Source organism: Stylophora pistillata, chromosome 13 (genome assembly GCF_964205215.1).
Source record: "Stylophora pistillata chromosome 13, jaStyPist1.2, whole genome shotgun sequence".
NCBI lineage: Eukaryota > Metazoa > Cnidaria > Anthozoa > Scleractinia > Pocilloporidae > Stylophora > Stylophora pistillata.
In genome coordinates, this window is record NC_142531.1 from 14,758,915 (window position 1) to 14,783,914 (window position 25,000).

At 39.4% G+C, this 25,000-nt stretch overlaps 3 protein-coding genes and 2 pseudogenes across 5 annotated transcripts in view; 2 read left to right on the top strand and 3 right to left on the bottom strand.

Annotated features, from left to right (window-relative positions):
• Window positions 1-835, bottom strand: part of LOC148717788 (uncharacterized) — a 1,670-nt pseudogene extending 835 nt beyond the window's left edge.
• The window catches only part of LOC148717787 (uncharacterized), a 55,345-nt gene that overhangs the window by 7,715 nt on the left and 22,630 nt on the right, over window positions 1-25,000 (bottom strand). The gene's annotated exons all lie outside the window — the stretch shown is intronic.
• On the bottom strand, window positions 5,199-20,623 carry LOC111319224 (uncharacterized). Its single transcript, XM_088742841.1, has 4 exons — window positions 20,528-20,623; window positions 14,531-15,545; window positions 9,434-9,795; window positions 5,199-8,537 (listed from the first exon to the last, which is right to left on the bottom strand). Exons 2-4 carry the CDS (start codon window positions 15,460-15,462, stop codon window positions 8,026-8,028), a joined length of 1,806 nt encoding a protein of 601 aa, XP_088598967.1. The 5' UTR covers window positions 15,463-15,545; window positions 20,528-20,623; the 3' UTR covers window positions 5,199-8,025.
• LOC148717789 (uncharacterized) lies at window positions 10,297-12,839 on the top strand. Of its 2 annotated transcripts, XM_088742844.1 has the most exons (3): window positions 10,297-10,886; window positions 11,282-11,377; window positions 12,457-12,839. In XM_088742844.1, the coding sequence occupies exons 1-3, from the start codon at window positions 10,457-10,459 to the stop codon at window positions 12,474-12,476; spliced, it is 546 nt and encodes a 181-aa protein (XP_088598970.1). In that variant the 5' UTR covers window positions 10,297-10,456; the 3' UTR covers window positions 12,477-12,839. The 2 variants fall into 2 exon arrangements, with proteins under 2 accessions (XP_088598970.1, XP_088598969.1); XM_088742843.1 differs by having other exon boundaries at window positions 10,298-10,886; window positions 11,282-12,839.
• LOC148717790 (uncharacterized) overlaps window positions 22,565-25,000 on the top strand; it is a 4,376-nt pseudogene continuing 1,940 nt past the window's right edge. The window contains exon 1 of the transcript XR_015994558.1: window positions 22,565-23,970. The product of XR_015994558.1 is annotated as an uncharacterized LOC148717790 (transcript). The remainder of the gene's footprint in view (window positions 23,971-25,000) is intronic.

Genomic DNA, 25,000 nt, shown 5'->3' on the forward strand with positions numbered 1-25,000 from the left:
CGGATAGCAGTTATTTAGCGTTGATAATAAATCTTCTGCCGCTGGTACACTTGTGACAATAGCAAACGTGTCATCCACGTACCTTCTGTAAAATTCAGGGAGCTTGTTGTCTTGATCTAGTTTCTCTTCGATAGAACAGAGAAATGCGTTTGCCATAAGTGGGCCCAATGGAGACCCCATGGCCACACCGTCGATCTGCTCGTAAAGATTGCCATCAAATTGGAATAGTTGATTCATAGTTGCAACTTCTAGAAGTTGAACCAGTTCAGGCTTTGTAATGCTGAGGTCGTGTGTAGTATTAAACCAGTTGTCAGCGAACGCCTCCTCAGCGATGATTTCGGTCGTTTCTTGAAGCGGCACATTAGTCAATAGTGACGTGACGTCATAGGATACCAGAATGTCATTCTCGTCGATGACTATGTTTTGAATCTCATCGGCGAAGGAGAAGGTATCTGATATTGTGTAGCGATTGCTTGACAGGGGCTTCAGTTCGTCATCAAGCCACTTGGCGAGGGCATAGTTGTAAGTGCCGGTGGCAGATAGAATAGGTCTCATCGATAGATTCTCTTTGTGTGTCTTAGGGAGTCCACAAAGATGGGCGAGGCGTGAGCCAGCCAGCCTGGCAAACACAGTCGGCAATCTGCTTTGGTAAGATCGTCCGTACAACAGATGCAAGGTGCTTTTCCTTCTCCAATAGAGGGTGGTAATGCTTTACTGGGCGGCCTCTCGTTTTTGGTCTCTGCAGGCTGACAGGTGTGAACTACGATGTATCATTGATAGATGCCTGGCTCAGCAGGTTAATATAATCAGATTTGTTCATGATGACTACACCAGTACCTTTATCTGGCTTCGTGAAGACGATGTTGTCAAGTCGTTGCAACTGCTTTATAGCCCTTTGAAGTGGTTTTGGCGGCTTCGGTGATTTGCACTCGATGGAATTAAGTGCAATAGAACGGAGGGTTGCGGCAGTTAACTCTTTCTTGTCATCAGCAAAACACTCTTTCTTGTCATCAACAAACACAGGCCTATTGCTTCATCACCAGAGCCACGTCGATAAAAGGTACAAGAAATCACTACTTAAGACCATGTTGAATCGTGCATTCCGCCTGTCGTCCACATGGGAGTCCTTCAAATCTGAATGTGATCATCTAAAGATGATGTTTACAAACCTCAAGTATCCCGACCACCTCATCAACTCCACCATCTCTCACTTTGTCACCTCAGTTAGGTCGGAAAATCCTGGAGTGCAAGCTCAATTATCCATCAACGAAAATGATGTTCACCGAGTGGTTTTGCCTTTTAAAGATCAAAAGTCAGCTGACGCAGTGAAAAGGCAATTATCATATCTAAGCAACAAAATCGATCACACCCTTCATCCCGTGTTCAAGAGTCGCAAAATCTGTGAAGATCTCAGAGTGCGTGAGCCTAAACCTCTTATAGTTAGCCAACAATGCGTTGTATACAATTATAAATGTGACGGGTACACCAGCCGGCATTTACATCAACGTATTAATGAGCACCGTAATTTGGCCATCGGCAAACATCTAAAGAACGACCACGGCCTACAAACCATCGGCGACCTGACCAAGCATTTCAACGTACTTAAAAAGTGCACCGGGAAACTGGACTGTTTAGTTCATGAAATGCTTTTCATAAAGAAGATGAAGCCCTCTTTGAACAAACAATCGGATTCCATACGCGCGAAACTATTTATTCAATAGTTTACATTTGTGAACTCAACACGCGCAATTATTTAAAATTTTATAAGAAAATTTTTTAACTTTTTACGTTTGTCACCTTCGTACGGTTTAAATTAACTATTCATTTTTATTCTCTTCTCACTTGAGAATGGTGACATGGAGTCAACGAAACGTTGTGTTTTTCTGTATTTTTCTTAAATCTCTGACAAAATCTAATGTCATTCGAATCACATTTTTTCTTCGCTTCTTTGTCACATTTCTTCGCTTCGTGATTTTACGGTAACACGGGAAATCTAACCGGATTTACTATCGAATATGAGCTTTCTGTGGGTTATTAATCTTGTGCGTGTGCATAAATTCAGCTCTGTCACAGATAACACAATCTCGGTCGCAGAGACACGTAGAAAAACACCATCTCCAGTGGAAAGCTAATTTTATGATTTAAAGGATAAACAACAAAATTGAAGATCAATTGGGGTAAGGCATATTTTCAGCATACAATTATACGTAGGTAGTGTATGGCTTTTATCGTCTTTATATGCAGCCATCCACTTGTTCAAGCTCAGGGCCTTGATAAGCATAGCGTCTTCATTCTCGAACTTGCCATTAACCACAACATTACCACTTTTGTAGGCAATACACAGTTTAATAGCAAAGCCGATGGATGTTGGATCCAAATCTTCAATGTTTAAATTTGTATCCATCGTTGAAGTTGAGGGTTGTCCTTTCGTCGGCGAGTCAAACAACGCTTTCCTGCTGGATGTAGGTTTTGCATGCGCCGGGGAGCGGAGACGCAAGCTTTTTCTACACGGACTTTTTCCTGTCGGTGTTGAGAACTTTCGTTTCGACGAATCCGGACATTGAGAAGCGGCCTTATTCAACAGTTCATAAAACTGACAAAAACTGTTAGCTTTTCTTGCACAAGGGAGGCATATAACTTGAGACATGTGCGACTTATTTTCGAAGTGAAAACCGACCGTTCGAAGGCGATCGGCGAAGACACACTGGAATTCTTCCCTTTGACTCTCATGAAATATATTTACAAAACTCTTGAAGCCACTTCCAAATTTTAATCTTAAATTTACTCCACAAATCCGGCAAACTACGTCTTCTGGATTAACTTTTAGCTTTCTCCCTCTCTTTGATTTTGATACCAGATTCTCCTTGTCGTCCGACATTTCTCACTCGCGTGGAGCAAGTTTTGGTTGTTGTTTTGACAGTTTGCATGGTTCACTGAACTCTCGTTAACGGAGCGTTCTTATTGGTTAATTTTAATAGGCGCTGATTAACAGATGCAAGACGATATGAAAATGAAAATAGTGGGCGTTTCGTTGGTTAGTGGGGGTCTGCGGCAAGCCCTCCCTCTCCCCTCGCCCCAATTCCCCTCCTCTCCTCCAGGGCTTGGTTAGTGATCCCCCCTCCTCTCCCCCAGGGCTTGCTTCGCAGGCTAACCACCTACAGATGCACAAAGCATTGTGAAAGAGGGCAATATACTGTTGTATTGTTTGACACCTAGAAGTAGGTGACAGTTTCAAAGATGAACTAAATTCGAATCATTTCGTCAAGCATAGGCTTACTTAATAGGTAGCATTTGGTATGGAAGTTGTTAAAAAACGAATTATTCTAACATTTGATGTTAAATTCACCTCGTAAATGCAGTGGTAATTAGTGATGACTTCCTCTAATTTAGCATACATCCTGTGTCACAAAATAGGCAGGAAAAGTAGGTGATAAAGCATTGGTCAAGTCCTTACGGGATCACATTCGTGATAGAAAAACTTGTAAAATCTTCTTGCTTTGTACGAAAGTTTTCATATGGAAGCCTAATAAGGTCACGATTTTTTTATCACGCGGGCACGATCATTTGCACATTCACCGAAGACGACTTGACAGTCATTACTGAGGATTGCTTTCTTAATATTCGGCTTTTGGCACAAGAAAAGAGCGCGGCAAAACCGTTGGTGGCATTTTCTGTCTACGATTTCTACAAAATTTTATGCTACCAGGCTTGTTTTCATTGCTGCGTTTGACCACAGAATATCCAAAATTTTCTATAATGAATTACAAGGTATGCAACCGATTTCTACTACAAAACAAGAGGCTACGGGGAGCCTATGATTCTGGCCGAATTTGCAGTTTAGAAGGAACACGATATTGGCGTAAAATCTTCCAGTTTATAGCTGAAACAGTCACATATTATACCATATATATTCCCCGAATTGAAGGCCTTGCAGACTTGAGTAAAATCTCCGATGAGTGCTTTTTATTGTTTGTTAACATGGAGCTGGAGTTATGGAACAAGTTGATGCCATGATAAATTGGAAATACTAAATTCGCTAGTTAAGCTGCGGGGACTAATGCAAGTGCCGCGGAAACGTCAACAGCATAGGAATAAGTCACTTCTTCACTTTGCGTGAGTCACGGAGAAATGCATTTCAATGCGATTAAGGCATGGGTCGCACTTGACAAAGTTTGGTGTGAATGTGGTCACTTTGGTGTAAAAATCATCGGGGCACATTGCCTAATGCGACCGTAACTTTTCCAGTTCGCTAAAACTTTGAAAACCGGCCAAAAAACAACAAAGACGCCGTAGTGCTTGGGTGGGGCAGGTAGATTTCGGAAAACTCGGGCTAAACAATAGCTATCACAGCGGTAACTGTCATCGCTTGTCAGTAAGCAGCAAACGACTCGACTGGTCGCGGAACTGACCAGGCATATGGCGCTCGAAGTAATCTTCACTGACGTCGATTTCTCGCTCTCATCATAGCGGCAGTCAAAACAGTTAAACAGGCGTTAACCCATCTTTCAGAGATCATACGAAAGACAAAAAAGTGCTCGTGATTTAACTGAATAAGAAGAATAAGCAACACCGTGATCGTTATTAACAATGCTTCTACGGGACGCATTTTTTTAACGTTTGTTTTCCTTTTTCAGCTCACTGCTCTCTCCCCATAGCCCGTCGATAAACGTGTGTATGGTTTATCAAAGTGTCATCACTGACATTTTTTTCAGCAAGTGCGACCCTGATAGTTGAAACCAAAAGTTTGCTTTCCGGTTGCGGTTTCAAATTTTCTGTGGTTTTTTCGCCGGCAAAGTTGAAAACTTTGCCCAAGTGCGACCCATACCTAACTATGCTGTTTTGATCTTAAATGCGTTATCAATTAAAATTCCAGTGTTTTTTAAGTTAGGTTATAGAGACGAAAGACTCAATCCGATGATCGAAAAAAAGAATATCAAACATTATGCTGCTTAGATATCTACCAATAATTTGCGGAAAGTAAATAAGACTATGGAAAAAGGTAAGTGTCGAACGCCATCGTAAGAGCTTTCCGTCGTCACTGCTTAAAGTCCCTATAGTGTAGATGTTTAGTGTACATTTTTGTTCAGTGTACAGTATGTAAAAATAAATGCCACGCCTATAAGGCTGATATCTAAATAAACCTCAGGCTGGAGTTAAGTAAATAGATACGATAATTAGATTGAACATGACGCTGACGGTTTTAAATCATATTTTAATTGAAGTGAAATCATCTATTTTACAATAAGGCGAATTAGAAACTGCCTAGAAAACTCGAATACGGAATAATGAATAACGAGAAAAATTTAAAAATGAATAATGAATAACCTCGAAAAAAATGAAAGGAATAATGAATAAGTGAGATCCAATTACTCCGCTTCCACCCCCAATAAAGATACAAAGAAGAACGATGACTTCGTCTCTATTGTTGACGAAAACAACAACTTGATAAAGGATGACCATTCAATCGCTGAACGCTTTAACCGCTTCTTCGTTGATGTACATAAACGTCTCATAAAGGCGGCACCTGTACTTCATTATGATGCTCTTCCTGGTCCACCAGACAAATCTAACAGTCAAATTGAGAATTTTATTCCGCAAATAACTCCTAGTGAGGTTAACGATTATCTTCTAAGTATACCTACACATAAAGCCACGGGAATCGATGGGCTTGGTGCCAGAGTTCTAAGGATTGCAGCTTCTGAAATATCATACTCTATAGCTAAAATTATAAATCACTGTATTGAAACTTGTACATTTCCCTCACAATGGAAAATAGCAAAGGTTAAACCTCTATTCAAGAATCAAGGAAACAAACAAGATATTCAAAACTATCGTCCTATTAGTATTTTGCCTATTCTTTCTAACGTCTTTGAAAGACACATCTTCAATGCTGTGAACACCTACTTAACAGAAAATTCCCTTTTATACCGCTTCCAATCAGGGTTCCGTAAAAACCACTCCACGGATACTGCTTTGTTGTTTCTTCTGGACCAAGTCCTTTTTGACCTTGATTAGAACAACGTCAGCGGCTTCGTTTTTGTGGACTATAGCAAGGCACTCGACTTGATCAATCATGACATTCTCCTGGTAAAGTTAAGATCATATGGATTTCCAGATAATGTTGTAAAGCTATTGCAGAGCTATCTACTCAATCGCAAACAGTGTGTTACTGTAAATAACTCGACTTCGTCAAAACTCATGCTAACCAATGGAGTTCCTCAAGGTAGCATATTAGGACCGCTACTGTTTTTAATTTTCGTCGACGATCTTCCCGAGGCTGTTGAATCGGACTCAACTATTCATGCATACGCGGATGACACCACATTTAAAGCCAGCGCTAATATCGATAACGCACCTTTGGAATTGGAACGACGTCTTCAAAAATACATGGATAAATTAAGTAAATGGTCTAGCGAAAATGGGATGATCCTAAAACGCCGTTAAAACCAAAGCATTACTTATCACCGGAAAGAGGCTACATTCAGCATTAGCTGATGGCAATCACCTGTCAGTGACCCTTGATGGGGCCGAAATAGAACAAGTAACTTCTTATAAATTGCTTGGTGTAACACTCGATCAAGATCTTACATTTAGTGACCACAGTTCTAGCCTAAAGGCCAAACTTTCCCAGCGTATTGGTTTATTAAAAAAGATAACGAGATACCTTCCAATAAAGGAAAGATTCTTATACTATAACGCCTCGATTAAACCCGTCCTTATGTACGGGAGCATGGTTTGGAATATCTGTGACGCTAAAGAGCTCCACTGTCTCCTTAGGTTACAGAAAAGAGCTGCCCGAGTAATTCTTGGAGTGGACTCTTATTCTAGAAGTGTTGTAAACTTTAGTAAACTAGGCAGGTTCCCCTTTTTTGATGAAATCGAATTAAATAAATGTACAATGATTTTTAAGAGCCTCAAAGGCGATGTTCCGATTTACATCAGAGACTTGCTCAAGACGAACAGTTCTGTACACAATAGATCTACTAGACATGGCAATTTAAATTTAGTGTGTCCCAAATACCTAAGAAATAACGATGGTGGCAAGGCATTCAGTGTTGACGCAGTTAAGTTATGGAACAGCCTTCCCCATGATATCAAAAATAAGCCTAGTGTAAAACTATTCAAAACAGCCGTGAAAAAGCATCTTATAAGCTCATATAAAAACCTGGACAACTTTGAAACAATATTAAGCACTAGTACATTATCTAATTTTAATTTTTTATAAATTAATTTTATCTCTCTAAATATTTTCAATCTATCCTGCTATTTCTATTCTAGAATTTTGTAATTTCAATTTCAATTTTTTTCAATTTCAATTTATTTATTTGTTAGCAATACAATATTATCACAGTCCTAGGTGACCCGCAATTAGCAAGCTATTCTAGGCGGGCCACCCTTCTAAAACAAGTGCTGTCTCTGCTAATGATCACATACCGATACAATTAAACAAAGATAATCATTAAATAAAAATACAATTGTTAAATAAAATAAAATAAAATTAAGTCCGTTGAATAATTAAATAATCAATTGCAAAGTTATCAAGATATATAATACAATTGAACAAGACTTAAACGAAGAGTTACTTTATCAAGAGATATTTACAAATTTCTGAGCAGCGTATATCAACATTCATCTCCTCATTTTCCAAAAGTTTTAACAGGCGATTTTTAAGTTCACGCTTAAACGGGGTTCTGTTTTTATGGGATTGGAATGTTTCACTTCAAAGAATCTCAATGACTCTTTAATTATTGTGGTGTTCATGGTGTCTGATTGATCTTCTTTTAAGATCAAAAGCTTAAATGTAATTATTTATACATTTATTTATTTATCAGTTTTTTGTAATGTTGTATCATCTAGTTAGAGGGCCACAGGTTTGTCTGCTATTCAGCTGTTACGTGTCCCCCTCTATAAATAAAGTCCTTACTTACTTACTTACTTACTTACTATAAACAGCTAGTTTGATGCGTATGTCAAAATTTGACCCCCTCTGTTTTTCCATTCCGTGTTCTTGGAGTGAAAAGCAATTTAGGTCATAAAGTGGTCACCAAACTGTCGATCGCCATCAGTTTGGAACTGGTTTAGACACCCCGTGTGTCCCGGCTTGGGACATTTGTTCCAGACACCCGATTTGTATAACGCATCCCCATGTGTATTTCCTACAATAGACCAATGCTCTACATGGTGATACATGTTTGGTCCATACCGATTACGTGCAACAAGTCCAGGATTGCGCGTTGCAGTAACCCACTGACCAGCTAACATCACTTTGGTGGGCTGCTGACCATTGGCCACAAGTATCTCAGCCTCCAGGGTTGGTCTACCGTAAAAGTCAACTTTCCAGCCATTTCCATAGATTAAAAAAATGCCAGATGTGCGACGTCCATTTGTGCAGCATTCAGTCCCTTTTGTATCTTTAAACGTATAGCCTGCGGCTTCAAACCTCGGACGAAGCTTTTGAATTGCCGTGTAATTGTCAGAAATAAAGTACACGTCAGCATCACGTTCCCATGGCAAAATCTTCTTAAATTTAACAGCTCCTAAGAGAAGTTAAGAAGTAAACTAGTTAATTAGTATGAGATGATTAACTGAAAATGAGGGCCCCACTGAAAACCGCCATGGCGAGTTGGGCTCCCTCGTTAAATATTATTATTATTATTATAAAATATTTTTAATTCTTTTCAACCACCATGATGGTGGTGGTCATGATTATAGCTATGGTATCTCCCTCAGTTCATTGTATAATGTAAGTTTTACATAATAAGTTTCTTTCTGATTTAGATTGATGTATTACAGTTTTTTAAATCAATAGCCTTAAGAAAACAGCTATGCACACTTAGGGATATTTCCTGTCGTTCCAAAAAAATAGCATTCTTAGACTATACATACTGTAGAATATATAGGACTAATAACGTTGAAAATTATCTTCTTCTGAACTTGTTTTTTTTTTTTATCATAACATTGCCTAAATATAGTCTCGTTTAATTTGTAAATATTTTTTGTAATTTCTTGTAAATATGAAGTATTTCATTTTAGTGCCGAATTCATATCTAATAAACCATTACCATTACCATAAATTGAGCACCTAAAACAGACAAACTAAAATAAATCGGATTGGAATGTTTCACTTCAAAGAATCTCAATGACTCTTTAATTATTGTGGTGTTCATGGTGTCTGATTGATCTTCTTTTAAGATCAAAAGCTTAAAAACTACAGTCACTCCCACCAAAATAACTTTGTTTTCTTTCCAACAAAAAAAGCATTTCGATCATGAACGAATTAAAGTAAATATTTAGGACTGACACAGGTCAGAGCAACTTCCTGTGGTTATTGTTTCTTCCATCAGTAGGAACCTATGTGAATCTTGAAAAGGCAAAAACAGAGTCTATTTGAACTGCACTTTCCTAAAACATAAGATACACATGAGCACTTTACCTAATAGTGTTCCTGCATTTAGTTGACAGTGAATCCCAGTATTTTCACATTCCCTCATGATAAACTTGACTATGTCAGCAAGATTCTCCAAGTCACAAGGAGGAACAGTGAATCCTTTGCCTGGTATACCACAGGAAGATTTACTGTTGTGTGTACCTCTTCTGCATCCATACCAACGCACTCGTCCATTTGATTCCACCCATTTCTTCACATCCCACTTTTTAACCAAGGCGTCATATTTCTCATCCGGAACTTCTGGCTCATAAGTGTCGAACATGACATCAGGACAGCTGACAACAACTTTCTCTGGATGTTTGAGCTTTAATCGCCAGAATAAATCGTGAAAGGCACCAAAATGTAATCTGAAAAACAGAATAAATAGATGAAACCTTGAGATTACCACCTCTTTGATGACTTCATATGAGGGAGTGGCATGGCTGAAAGCATTGGTTGAACACTTATGACAAGTTTGTCACTTTCGTGGTTCAAAAGTATTACCCAATAACATTACCCATTTCAGACCGTTTAAATTTGCAGGGCGTAAAATTAACTTTTTTTCCTGGTAGCCACTTGGCTCCTAAATATTTTAAAGTGGTAGCTAACTCCAAAAAGTTGGTGGCCATTATGACACACACACAAAACTTTTTTACCCTAGATAGATTAAATTGCTCTTGAATCATAGTGATACAGTCATACAAACATCATAAAATTATCCAGGCTCCAGCTCATGGAACAAACTCACTAACTTAAACATATTGATCCATGTTCAATACCTCGCCATTACAATGTTGAAATTAGAAATTAAGTAACAACTAAGTCAACAATCATTTCTCCCACAAATGGAGTGATTTCCTCGCTCATTACTCGGGCTTTCCGAAGGAAACGCCCGAGGTATAAATTCGGCTGTGTTTTTATTTTTTTTGCGTTCAGTCACAAAATGCAGTTCCACTACAGCGCATGCGTACAATGAACGCGCATGCGTAGAACGAACCCTAAAGCGCATGGTTTAAAGGAAGAAAGCAAATGGATGCCTTCGTGGACAATTCCTTGCTTGATGTACCCGAAAGAAATTCATTGGCTATTACGCCCAATGTATATACAAAGCCACACACCGTTCGCGGTAGAACTGCACTAAAAGTTGTGGAGGGATTTGGGAACGGGTCGTTTCGCAGACTTTACGACAGATCAATTTACGAGCGATCCTTTTTGAGTGAACCTTTTATCGAGAAATATCAAGCGAAACCTGCTATATCAAATGAGTTATGTCATATTATGTTTAGATGTAAACACAACCGTGTATTTAGACATGATCGAGAACTCAGTAGAATACCAGAAGCTACTCCGAAACGTCTCAGAAGGAAGGGCATAAAACTAAAGGAATTTGTTTATGTGCGTATTTGTCCAAGCATATGTACTGAAGTACTAGTCCTCTTGGCTACGTCGTTATGTGAAGGTTAGAAGAGTTACAAAGAATATTTGTAAGCTTAATACGAAGAGGGTAAGATTAAATAAAGTTACAAAACATGATAAGAAGTATTTGTTGAATTGCTCAGTGAGGGTATATCAGAGGACGATGAAATTGAAGTATAGAGACAAAATTCAGGACAACAATGTGTTGCAATGAGTTTATGCTCTTTGACTTACAATAACAAACAATGAATCAATTCTGCCAATGATCTCTTATCAATAATGAGTAATGGAATTCAGTTGTATTCAAGTTTCTCTCAGTTAACCAGACAATCATTTTTAATGCAGACAGAATTAACCACACTTTTAAATGTGTTCAAGACTGAAGAGCCTTTCAATCACTTTTATCTGAAAATTTCAACAATTTTGTCTTGACAATAGGATGTACTGCAGTTGCTATCAATGGTAAAGTTGATGTGGGCTTGAAAATATTCAATTCTCGTGCAAGGGATATTTATCGCAGAAGCCATCCTCAAGGTACATGTGTGCTGCTTGAAGTACCATCACTGAATAGCTTAGTACATTATTTTCAGAGTATACATAACAATGATATATTCGAGTTGAAAGGGGGTTAAAATTAACAGAGTTCCAAATAGTACCTTTTTCAGAGTCATGCCTGTGAAACCAGAAAGTTCAATGTGAGTTGTGCTGTGGGTGTCTATTCACTCTGCTACTCCGTAATAAAATCATGTAGTTATTGGAATTCAAACACCTTATCTAATGTTATTCAGTATGGCAATAGATTATATGAAAAATCAATTCTTGAAAATCTTGTAAGAAATAATGGTAAATGCACAGGGTTTTTGATTTGGTTTTCAGTTTTTTGTATGACATGTACTTTTAAACCCACAAAAAGATCAAAATATGTGTATTCCCTCTTGGTATTTAATGAAGGTCAAATGCCTCTAATTGAATATACTAAAACTGTAACTAGCACTACTTCTCTTGTTGGGGCCATCAACAATATTCAATATTCAGAGATTTTCTGTTAAAAACAATATGAACTACTGAACATTAATATTGCTTCAATCTACTGATTTCTGACAACTCCCCCTGGGTGATCATTTGGCAACAAACTATGAATCGGTACCAATAATAGCTGAAAAATTCCCTTCTTCCAGTTAAAGGCAAATACATAACCTACTCAAGGTTTTTAAAAGCCTTGAAAGTCCTTGAAGGTGCTTGAATTTAAAACTAAAAAATTCAAGGCCTTGAAAAAACTTGAATTTGAGGACTAGGGCTTGATTCTTGCAATGCTTTTTCTAAGCAATTTTCCAGTTGAAAATTACAGTACTTTCATGGAAAAGCTGAGAAATAGTATTAAATGATTTTAAAATTGCTTATGCAAACCTTTCCAAAAGTGGTCCTTCAATTTTCTAAAACTTGGCCTTCAAAGTCATTGAAAATTCCTTGAAAAGTCCTTGAATTTCAACCCTTGGAATCTGTAGTAACCTACTCCTATATAGTAATATATTATTTTGATTGTTATCTAGTACCATAACATTCATTACACTCCAGCAAACAAAAATAAACACAAGTAGACTTATTCATGACAGGCAAAGATGGAATTACGTGATGACAGTAGCAATGGCAATATGGCAGTCCCCTAAAGATAACTTCAGATGTGCGTTATTGAAAGCCCGAGTTCACGCAGCTATGCATCTAGTTTTAAATTCAAATGAGCTCATGCCGCAAACATATCATGATGTCAAACACGATGAAAAATGAGCCCGCTATATTCTCACGAGCTACAAAGAGGACACTACAATGGATCATATACAATGTGAAAGGTTACCTTTCTCTTAAGCTTTATTTTAACAACAACAACAATAAAAGTATTTACATGATAATGTGTTGAAATGGGAAGAATCCTCAAAAAGTGCCGCAGCACCATTCTAGGAAGAAACTCCAACCTATCTATAGACCTACTGATATACACACATTAAAGAAAAAAAAAAGATCAAAAATGTATATACAGAATTCAAAGATTTAAAAATGTAGAAACCTTCACCTTAAAGTCTGCCACAGATGATGCTTCTCGATTATCAAGAGGGAGACTATTCCATTCCCCAACTATTCTCCTCATAAAGCTAAATTTAAATAAATTAGTCCTTGAAAAGCTGGTTAAAAGGTTTGGAGTATCCATACTTCTCAATGCATATCCCCTGTCAACATCCCTAGAGAACCGAACCCTAGCATCAAGGGCCAGGCAGACATGACTATTAACCACCTTATAAAAGAAAACAACAACCACAGGAAACAACAACAACAACAACATTGACTTCATTTTTTTTAAAAAAATAAAGAAATAAAGGCTTTTGTAGCCTGCAGTTAGCAAAGCTATTCTAGGCGGGCTACCTAAACAGACACTGTATAGGCTCTCACACATACACACACACACACACACACACACACACACACACACACACACGCACACACACACACACGCACACACACACACACACGCACACACACACACACGCACAGACACACAACAATTAAATAAATGAGCAAATAAAAATAAATAATAAATAATAGTAGTGATAATCATGTTAAAGGTTTTAACTGGGCCAGTCACACAAGGGAGTTTTTAACAGGTCAAAGAGAAAGGTAATCAGTTGAAATACAAATATAAGCTAGAAAGGTCAAGGTAGCACAAGTCAACATTCATCTCCATTTCAAGAATTTTCAAAAGCAAGTGAGTTAGCTCATGTTTAAAAGGTGCTTTCCTTAGCTTACGAATTTCAGGGGGGATGCCATTCCATATTTTCGCACCAACTCTAGAAAAGGAAAACAACTGATGATTTGTTCTCGTCTGTTTAATATAAAAGCTTCCAGCTACTGAGAAACGAGTAGAGTAGGAATGAACCTGTTCAGCATGAGTAAAAAGTTCAGAAATATTGGGAGGAGCACAGTGGTTTTTTATGTAAATCTCCTATCCTCTAAAGATAACAAATTTGGTTGTCCTTCTTTGAATTGACTCTATATGAATAATGTTACTCTTTGTATAAGGATTCCACACCTTAGAGGCATATTCAACCTTAGGCCTCACAAGACTACAATACAGAGTCTTAAAGAGTTGCAACATCATTGGCATCCCAACATGTTCTTTTGATAAGGCCTAAAATACTATTTGCCTTAGCTGTAATATTGGCAATGTGGTAATTCCAAGAGAGAACATCACTTAATACCCAAATCCAAGATGGCATCTAGTAACGATAGATTTATGTTTGACATCATGTGCTGCATTTTGGAAATAAGCTTAGAGAGGAACTTTGCTGCAGATTTATCTTTACAAACCTTCAACAATCCCTAGATCTCTAGGTAAGGTGTGATTAGAAATTCTAGTCACCAATTTGGTAACTAATTTTCAGGATTTGGTCGCCAAAGTGAAAAATTTAGTTGCATTAGCACCTGTATTAGGTGCAATTTTACGCCCTGATTTGGCCTTCAGGTTAATGAAGCTAACGGGAAACTGTTGATGCGCTTTCCTCTCAACAAATTAAAAAAAAAAAACAAAAACAAGTGTTATTTGGACAAAAAGGTCCAGAAAGTGCTTTCCTTGTCTAAACTTGTTCTCTTTCCCCAAAAGAAGTTTAATTTACACACTTAATATTAATTTACACTTACTTTTGATCAATTCCAAGATCCTGGAGTTGTTTGGTTTTTGTCATGAATGGACCAAGCAGCACATCACATGCTATACAATCATTAAACGAGTGGTAATACCCGTCTGCAAAATATGCAGTCCAATTTCTGAATTGCACTTGACGACAGCTATTGTCCCACTCCCCCCGTTGATTCTTATGACTTCCTCCTGCAATGATGGTATCCCTGTTTTCACTCAGTACCCGAACAAGGCGTTCAAGATTAACATCATCAGTGAAGTACATGATATCTGGGGCAAAGAGTGCATACGGTGTGGTTACCATCTTGAGTATCTTGGACCATGTTGCTCCATGCATAAGGTCATCAAATGCCGTGAAGCTGAGATTTAAACTTGGTTTTTTCAGCCTCTCGAAATTAAAAGTTTTGTTTAACATAAATATTACTGGAACTCTTGGATAATATGTGGCAATTCCTTCAAACAGTTTTTGTAGTTCTTCCTGTGATAGTTCCTTCGGTGATGTCGCAACCATAGTCACAAGCTTGTCAATTGGAACAAAGTCTGTACAATTTTCTCCCTCGAAACCTTTCCTATAAAATGGAAAGCCATAAGCAGAATCCTTTCCCATATATTTCTCAGGACAAACCTCTCTCTTAGTAACATACTTTTTTGACGGGGGACTGTTGGAAACTTTGTCCTCTTGCACCCATTGTCCATCCACAGATTTTATCAAATGCTTTACAAGCTGAATACTTTCTCCAACTTTGTAGAATTGCAAAGGTAAATGTACCAAGCTGCGTTGTGTCTCAGAAAGGTCTACTGCTAGGCGTCTTAAATCGTTTGCCAGTGCTGGTGAATGACGTTTAGTAGTACTGTGAAGATTATATGACATAAATGTTATTATTGCAAGGGTCATGATGATTAGTACCACGAAGAAAAACTGCCTTTGTCTCATGGTGCTGGTAGTTAAAATGTTGATTCAGAAGTCTGTTATATTGTTGACTATTTAGTGGCTTGTAGTACATCCATCTTCAAATTCTGTGGCAAATAAATATAAAATCATGCACTTAATTGTCAAGAAATCTCAAAAGTACAGGTTTCATAATTACCTGTCTGGTTGTAGCCAGAGAGTGTGCATTGGGGATGCTATCTCAGACCCGCTCCCTCTTAAATACGGAGTTCCTCAGGGTTCTATCTTGGGTTCCGTGTTATTTACTATCTAAGTAAATGATCTCTTGTCCGTTCCAGCCCACTGCAAGTCTGTGTGCTACATCGATGACTGTAAATTATACCTATCCTTTCGCTCAACGGACATCGCTCGTGTATTTGGCCATCTGAACAAAGATTCGAGTGAAATCTGCCGATGGTACTGTCAGAATTCCCTTCTAATAAACCCAGCTAAAACTAAAATCTTACTAGTTGGTGTTCCTCAACTACTGCCGAAATTGCCTCCAACGTCAATTTCACTCTTGGGAAAGGAAATAACACCAGTCCCTGTGGCAAAGGACCTTGGAGTATACATTGACCAGTCCTTAACATATAACGATCATATTGCTAAAACTACTTCTAACTGTATTTTTAAAGTAGTACAGATCAGCAGGATCAAACACCTTTTGGACAGGAAAACTCTCTTGCTTTTGATGAATGCTTTTGTTTTTAGTACAATGTATTATTGTTCAACTGTATGGGCCAACACATGTCAAAGAAATATAAAGTAGCCTCAGCTAGTGCAAAACTTTGCTGCCCGTACTGTATTAGGTCTTAAGAAATTTCACCACATCTCCCAAGGCATAAAATCTCTTAATTGGCTCACTGTTAAGGAGAGACTTTATTTCAACAATGCTGTAATGGTATTTAAATGTGTAAATAATTTAGTTCCTGAATATCTGGCTAACATGTTTGTCCCACGACCTCGTATTCACAGTAGGGTAACAATATCATGTAATCTGCTCCACATCCCACGATGCTGCCTGCCCTCCGGGCAATGTGCATTCACGTATTGTGGATGCAAATTGTGGAATAACCTCCCAAAGGACTTAAAAGCAGCTGAGAATGTAAACGCCTTTAAGCTCCGCCTACTGAATGCGCTCCTTAGTCGAAATATTGCGCAAAGATGAATCATTTCTATCTTCTATTCTTGCGTAATTTTTGTATTTATTTAGTTCACTAGTGTTTTTAACATGTACTGGCCTTTTGTATTTATATTGTATTAACTTTAGATTTACTTATATATATCTATAGAATGTTACTAATGTTACTATAATATTACAATAATTTAATGTAGGCTTTGTAACTGAAAAACCCAGCTTGGGAGTTGCAATAAACATGTATATATGTATGTCTGTGTGTGTGTGTGTGTGTGTGTGTGTGTGCGTGCGTGCGTGTGTATGTATGTATGTATGTATGTATGTACATACCATAAGAGACTAGCTGGCTTTCCTTGCTTACCTGCTCAGTTTGACCACAGCACACTCCTTCACATTCTTTATTAATTTCTTAATTTGTACAATGCCCCAGTTAATGTCTGTGAAAATTAGGTACATTTTTCTGATATTGGCGTTTTGGCTTGCATTGGTACTTACATTATGGAATTTAATACCTTTGTACTTTCATGCACATGCATTTATGTGGAAAGAAACTGTAAAAGGAAAGTTACAGTAGAGTTTAGATACTCTTTTTGTACTTTCCTTATTTGTAGTTTTATTAGCTGTGATATTGTAATATTTTCAAATGACAGCAACCATACACAGACTCTTGTTCACAACAAAAACCCTTAATTAAGCTTTGCTAAATTTAAATGTACCCTAAACAATTCTTTGAGACTCAAAGCAGAATGATAAAAATTCAAGATTAAAGTTTGTGAGGTGACCCATTATATTTCAAGGTACCACTGCACCCTACAACTGTTGAGATGTCATAAAATGTTCCTTAAAGTAGGGTTTGAATTTTAAACATTTGAGAAACAAAAATTCACTGAAAGTGTGGTTATAAATCAAGCATAGACCACTTTCATCAATGGCTGCCGGATTAATATTCTTTTGTTTAAATTTAAGTTAGCCTTTCTGGCCTCGTTCTCCAGTACAAAATTCAAAAGAATACATTATCTCAAGCAAAGCCAGAAAGGCTAATTTGAATTTAAACAAAAGAATGTTAATCTGGCAGCCATTTATGACAGTGGTCAATTAAATTCTTATTGGGGGCAACAAAAGTTCCATTGTAAATTTTAATTAATTCATTGTCAAATCTGTATTCCTGATAAGAAAAATATTGCTATAGTGTTGATGTATTAGCGAGTACACCCGCATTGGCTTTGCATGCACCACGACTCTGTGCGAGCTTTTAAATTATTCCATATGTTCTATGTATGTGTTAGCAATCGTGTTCCATTAAAATTATTGTTTATGTTAAATTTCTTGCCAACTGATTTCCATCTCTCGAAACAAATCAACATATAGTATCTCTTCTATTTTAAACCAGTTCACAATTGAGATCAACACGATACAGAGGCAAACAGAGTAAAATTTTTGCATGCACATAATTAACAAGTTATCATGTGAATTTGGGATACTGGTACATCAGAACCCATAAGTTTTTCAAAGACTTCGAATTTGGTCAGCTTTAGATAAATTAAGGCTTAGTCAATAATCATACTGATTTATTCCTAGAAATCATGCGATTACCTATATATAACCAGTACTGAAGCCAATTTTCTATTTTGATGTTATGTCGTGTTGGGCAAAATGGCTTTTAAATGAGTATGGAGTTAAGTGGACTCTACATTGCCCCTATTTCGTTGATTATGGCAAAATCAACTTCCCCTGCTGCAGTCTTAGCCACTTTGAGTAAAGTAACCATCTTAGTGCGGGCACTGCCGTATGGCGTTCAACTTGATGGACGTTCAACTTCGCATGCACGTGCGAAGAGAAAGAAAACAGTGGGGAAACCGATTCTATAATTCGGCTTGGATAAAAAATGTGACCTCTCATGGGAAAACGTTCCCAACGGTTAGCCATTTTTTAAATGGTTAGCCGTATTTAAATGGATAGCTGTTCATCAGCCGTTCGACTGCATTGGCATGCCGTTCGAACGCCTCAAGCTATCTGTTCTTGAATACTCATCACTTGTTCGAACCGTTCGAGCTATCCATTTAAGAAACTTCATCATCCGTTCGAACGCCTCTAGCTATCTGTTCTTGAATATTCATAATCCGTTCGAACGCCTCCAGCTATCCGTTCTTGAATATTCATCATCCGTTCAAACGGTTCGAGCTATCCGTTCGAGAAAATTCATCAGCCGTTCACTTGGCACTTTGGCAACGATGGTAGAAACATTTTAGGTGTGATTGCAATCCATATCTTCTCTCGTTGAATTCTCCATTTTGTGATTGTGTGAAATTGCGGTAATTGACACAAGTTGTTAGCAGTTACCAAGGCAGCGCATTTTTGATGAACTGATAGGGAAGCTGGACTATGGAAATTTAAACCTGAATTGAAGCCGAGAAGTATCGAATTGTATGCTTTTCGCGTGCAAGTTCCTTGGTTGTACCTTATCTTAATCGGTCGAATTCAATAATAAAAATATTAATTATAATCCATTTGAATGCGCCGAAAGCGAAGTCGAGTTATTCAAACGATCGAGTTTTGACTCGTTTCAAGTGATCTTTTCACAGATTGTGTGAAATACCTCGCATAACTTAACACCGCGTCACCCAATGCGTGACGCTTTCATGAAATAATCCTTCGCTTTGGCTCGAGCTTGGGACGCCTGTGTTGGCATTCGTTTTGACGAAATCATCTGTCCAAATAATTTCTACAGGCGATCACTTGGTCAACCGCTTAGCCGTTTATCCATTCGATCTCATTTGTGAGGCTCATCTCAGTGTTCGAAAAATTAGCCGTTCATCCATTCAACCTAATCCATTAGAAAATTTTAGTTAGGCGTTCATCCGTTCGACCTCGTCCGTTCGAAAATTTTCACTAGCCGTTCATCTGTTTGGCCTCATCCGTTCGAAAATTTTAATTAGCCGTTCATCCGTTCACAGTAGGGACCTTAAGCAGTTAGGACGGCAACGCCAAGGAAGACGTCGATTAAAAATGAATTTCGGAAATGGCTGCACGTATTTGCCATCTCATACGGCGCCACAACTCAACCTCAACATAACGTATAAAAGTAGCGTTGAGTTCTAAATGGAAATTAAAATAATTTGCCATCACGGTTTCGGTTCAAAGACGACGCAAAGTTTGGTGATTTCACGTTGTTGTTTTGCAAAGGACGGCTAAGAAATGTACTAAGTTTTAAAATACACGTGTTGAGCTATTGTTCTGCCAACTAGATCTTTTGTTTCCTCGTTGCCGTCGCCGTCCTCGTTGCCGTCGCCGTCGTGGTTTGCTTAAGGTCCCTAGTATCCGTTTCGAACGGCTTTCCTAGCCGTTCGTCACCCGTACGCTTGCCGTTCCGTTCACTGTTCGAACGGCTACCGTTAGGAAGACTTTCGCGTGAGAGGTCACATATAGCTAAAAGTCCTAAAATGTCTAATATCTTTGGTCAAGCAGTATCTTAGTATTTAGGGGTAAATACACAATATGTAAAGAACGAGCGCAAGCTGAAGATTTGATATGATTCTCGTGTATGTTTCACGTTATACCTCATTTGGTAACTGCAGAAAACCCAGTCTCTTTCCATGTCATAACTTCATAACGACCCGAAATTTTAATGAGTGCTGGCGATACTGATCGTTTCCTCACTTATAAGGTTCAAAAATAGTTCTAGCCTTTGTGCAGCCACTCCCATACTCTAATAAGGATGAGCTGATACTGTTAACTACGGTGGCCCACAACTGTCCCGGGTAACGGTTGCTTCAAAATTTCAAGTTCTTGAATTCCTCCCTGAGTTTTCTCACATTTGGGGTAAAGCCTTTCATTACATTCATTACACCTCACAGTGCACAAGGGCAAACATCCATCTTGAAAGACCATCGTGTAAAAGTCTGTCTTTACAATTAGTAACCTCAAATCCCATACCTTTGCTGCATTGAGAGCAAAACTTGTCTTCATTCCGTAAACACTGCCGACGTCCTGCAAAACATCGTGCTGCAAGATGGCGTGCTGCACCTCAACCCATGATGCAATCCGAGCCAACTCGAACAAATCCCCACCCAGGCGTTTTTGTTTGTGTTTTCTTTTTCTCCGTGAGAAATTTCTTTACGCCGTGAGAAATTTCTTTTCGCCATGAGAAATTACTTTTCGCCCTGAGAAATTTCTTTTTGCCCTGAGAAATTTCTTTTCGCTGTGAGAAACTTCTTTTCGCCGTGAATAATTTCTTTGGAAAGAGTACCATATAACCCCATACATTAATTATGCATTCCACTTCTTTGTCTTTCACCACAAAACTTTAAAAACAAACTCTACTAGTTTGAATGCATAATTAATGTATGGGGTTATAACGGTACACTTGCCATTTCTTTTCGCCGTGAGCAATTTCTTTTCGCCGTAACAGTTGTGGGCCACCGTAGTTATCCAGTATTCGATAGCAGTGATATTGAGATAAAGTCTGAAAATATCGATACTAGCGAAAAGTATTTCGAAACTGCAACTGACGCGCTCGAGCTGACAGAGCTGAATGCTACGTCAGAGTGTATGCGGTCAACAACGCGGGCTCAAGTGTCCTAGGTCTAAAATTTAGCGAGATTAACCGAAGAACTCTGTTTTCGTCGAAGGCATTTTCCTATTTCCAGAGGTTTTAAGGAAAAAATTGATTTTTGAAAACTTTTCAGCTTTGCGAAGAACGCTCCCTCGATGTTTATAGGCGAGGGGTTGGCTGCTGACAGGCTCAGGCCTCAGGCGGACTGGTGTTAGGAGTTCCTTCGGGAACCCACATGCCAGGAAATACGATAGGGACCACAAGTCCGACTGGGCCCCTGTGTCTGCGACGGCTGTGATGTGAGTTTCCAGTGGTGTATCCGGTAGTGCATGCTTGTCAATGAACATATTGTCGGGCGTGATTGTGACTTTGACTGTGGGGTGTTTTTTTAGACGTGCCCACCGCCATTCGCCCATAGTGAAGATATGATCGGCATGATGGTCCAGTGTCATAGCAGGCGCGTAGCGTGGTCATTTTTTCAAGTACGCACAAGTACATATGATCTAGAAACCTAAGTAAACTGAGCGAAAAATACTGCGTTCTTTATTTCTTGTTTGAAATAGTTGTGTGAATACAAGCAAAGAACAAGGCGTCTTGCCCTTATTTTGAGCAAACTTGGCGCAAACACAACATTGTTTTCAAATTTTTCTGCTCAGTTCAAGTACGCACGTGCGTATATGCGTAGAGGACGCTACGCGCCTGCATAGACGGACGGTCGTTGACGCTGTGTGTAGGATGGCTGCGCCTCGGGCGTCCCCTTCGACGTCGTTTGGGTTTCGTTGTACCAGGCATGATAGTGGCTATCTGGGAGATATGACTCGAGTGGTCGCTCGCGTTAACTGTAGCTGTCGCGGCCTAAGGTGTTTCCTTCGGTTTCCTGGCTCAGTGACGTGCCCTGTAGCATGAGATGCATACCTGATGTGGCTTGGAATTCCACCCTCGGGATCCCTCTTTAAACTGTTTGAATCGTTGTTTGCAGTCAGGACAGGTGGCCTCTCTACTTTGGTCAGCTGGTGAAGGTATGGGACGTTGTGATGTGGATGGGTTGTCCGGCCTTGAGTGGTGTTGGCGCCGGAAAGATAACATGGCAGACAGGCTCGAGGCTGGCAGGGCGTTACGGGCCTTCTCCTTGGCTTCGACAAGAGAGATTACGTCAGTATGGATGATGTCTTTTGTACCCAGGGTCTCACGGTGAATTTCGGGGTCAATGATAGTAGTATACGGCGTCTGTAAAGCGAATCCCGCGCGGCCTGGGTCCGAGTTTGTAAGGAAGTCTGGGGCCAGCCTAATTTCCTCCCCTTATGGTTTTCGCCTTCTCGAAAACAAAAAAACAAAAAAAATCAAAACAATTTTTTTAAATTTTTTTTCTGCGTGCTTGGGGATACTCTATTATCCTAGATCCGGCTCTTGTTAAATACTATATTCTGCCTCGTCATCATACGCACTACGAAGTCACGTGAGAAAGCACCAGCCGCTCAAGTGGTCAGTGCACTTCCCGCCTTGCTCGAGTCGGTCAGCACAAAAAACAGGCGCGGTGTTAGAACAGTTGATTCGGAAAATGTTCTCAATTTAGCCGTGAGGTACATTAGAAGGTGTCTACGTACCAAACTGGAAGCAAAACAAATCGTCAATAGAGCCGAAAATGACAGAATCTCAACTTGCTGAAAATGGCGCTGCGCCAAGCAACCGCGAGTCGGCCATCGTCGCGGCCATCAGTTCCATGAGCGAGCTGCTAGTTTCTTCCATCACTTCACTGAAGTTTACCATGACTGAATCCCTCGGTCAGATGAAGGACACCATTGACCACCTTGCAATCGAGGAAGGTTCTTTAGAGGAAAATGCTGAAACTGAAGAACAGCTAGAAATAGCCGCCTACATGGACCAACGATCCACACAGCAGTCGGACAAAAACCAGCAATCTGGGTCCGCAGTGTCAAATAGTGGGGCTAAAAAGCCTACAAGTTCTCAAACAACTGAGCAGAGCATTAACACTCTGATAAATCAGAGCTCTGAATCTCAGCGTGATGTTCCTGATGGGGAAATTGACCTACTGTCAGGCATTGCGAACGATCTCAAACTTGATCAAAAGAAGGCTCCTGCTATAAATGAGCAGATCGCCAAAATTGTCCATGGCTTAATGAGAGAAAAGCTTACGGACGAAGTTCTGACGGCGACACAGAATCGCTATAATACGCCAGAAAACTGTGAATGTCTCACCAGCACGAAGGTCAACCATCTCATTTGGGATAAACTTAAACCCGACACGAGGTCTGCTGATATCAAGTTGCAACGAGTGCAATCCAACCTTGTCAAAGGGCTCATTCCTGTAGTTTCTATGGCTGAGAAACTTGTGCAGGCACGGGATAAAATTCCCAAAGATGCCTTGGATGCCCCTGATTTAATAAGAGCGGCCACTGATGCCATTGCTCTGATAGGTGCCGCTAATTTCGAGTTAAACATGCGGCGCCGGGAGAACATCAAGCCCGAGCTAAACGAAGACTACAAGCATTTGTGCTCCAGCTCGGTCCCATTCACAGACTTCTTGTTTGGCAATGATGCCGATTTGTCTAAACAACTGAAAGATCTCGCGGAAGCGACCAAGGTCACCAAAAAGCTTAACCCCAAAGTGGAAGGCCACAAAAGCAATGGATACAGAGGTTACAAACACGCAAAGTCCAAAGGATTTGGCTACAAGTACTCCTCGCGTGGTCCAGGCACTCAGATCAATAAACATTTAAACTGGAAAAGGCCCGGCCCCCCTTACAAAAAAAAAGGACGAGGGGAGGAGGCCAAACAAATAGGGCCAGAAAACCCCTTAAATGAGGTAAGCTATAGCACAAGTTATTTTCGAGCTGGTAGATTGCAACAATTTGTCCCAGCATGGAGAGATATAACTGACGACCCAGAAGTTTTAGATTGGGTTGAGCACTGTCATTTAGAGTTCGTAGAGGATGTATCCCCAGTACAGGAACTGGGTGATAAGGTCATCAAATTCAATGATACCGAATCTGCTATTATAGATTCTGAAATTGTTAAACTCCTTAATAAAGGTGTAATTGTGGAGTCTACTCACTCTCAGGGAGAATTTGTATCATCCATTTTCCTTAGACTCAAAAAGAATGGAGTGGACTACAGGATGATCCTAAATTTAAAGGAGTTAAACCAGTTCATTGTTTACCGGCACTTCAAAATGGACTCACTCAAGACAGTGACAGATCTAATGACCCAAGGATGTTTTATGGCATATGTTGATATAAGAGATGCATACTATACAGTGCCAATTGCCATAGAACATCAAAAATACTTGAAATTCATGTGGCGGGACAAATTGTATCAATATACCTGCCTACCAAATGGGTTGGCATCCGCCCCTAGAATTTTTACAAAACTGTTAAAACCAGTGTTTAATGTACTCAGGCAAAAAGGTTATTTGTCTTCCTCGTACATAGATGATTGCTACCTTCAAGGAGCTTCATACGGGGAATGTTACGAAAATGTACTAGAAACTGTTATGTTGCTCAGGAAACTTCGGTTTCCTATTCACGAAGAAAAATCAGTGCTTGTACCATCTCAGGTCTTGACATGCCTGGGATTTGTACTTAACTCAATCACAATGACTGTGCAGCTTACTGACAGCCGAAAGGAGAAACTGAAAAATGCCTGTCTCAACCTAGTTAACAAAGATAACTGCACAGTCCAACAAGTGGCAGAGGTCACTGGGCTGCTAGTGTCAAGTTTGCCAGGGGTAGAACTTGGCCCTTTACACTATCCCAGTCTTGAAAGAGATAAATCTAATGCCTTGAGAGAAAACAAAGGCAACTTTGGGTCTTCAATGACCCTCTCCCCCAGTTCTA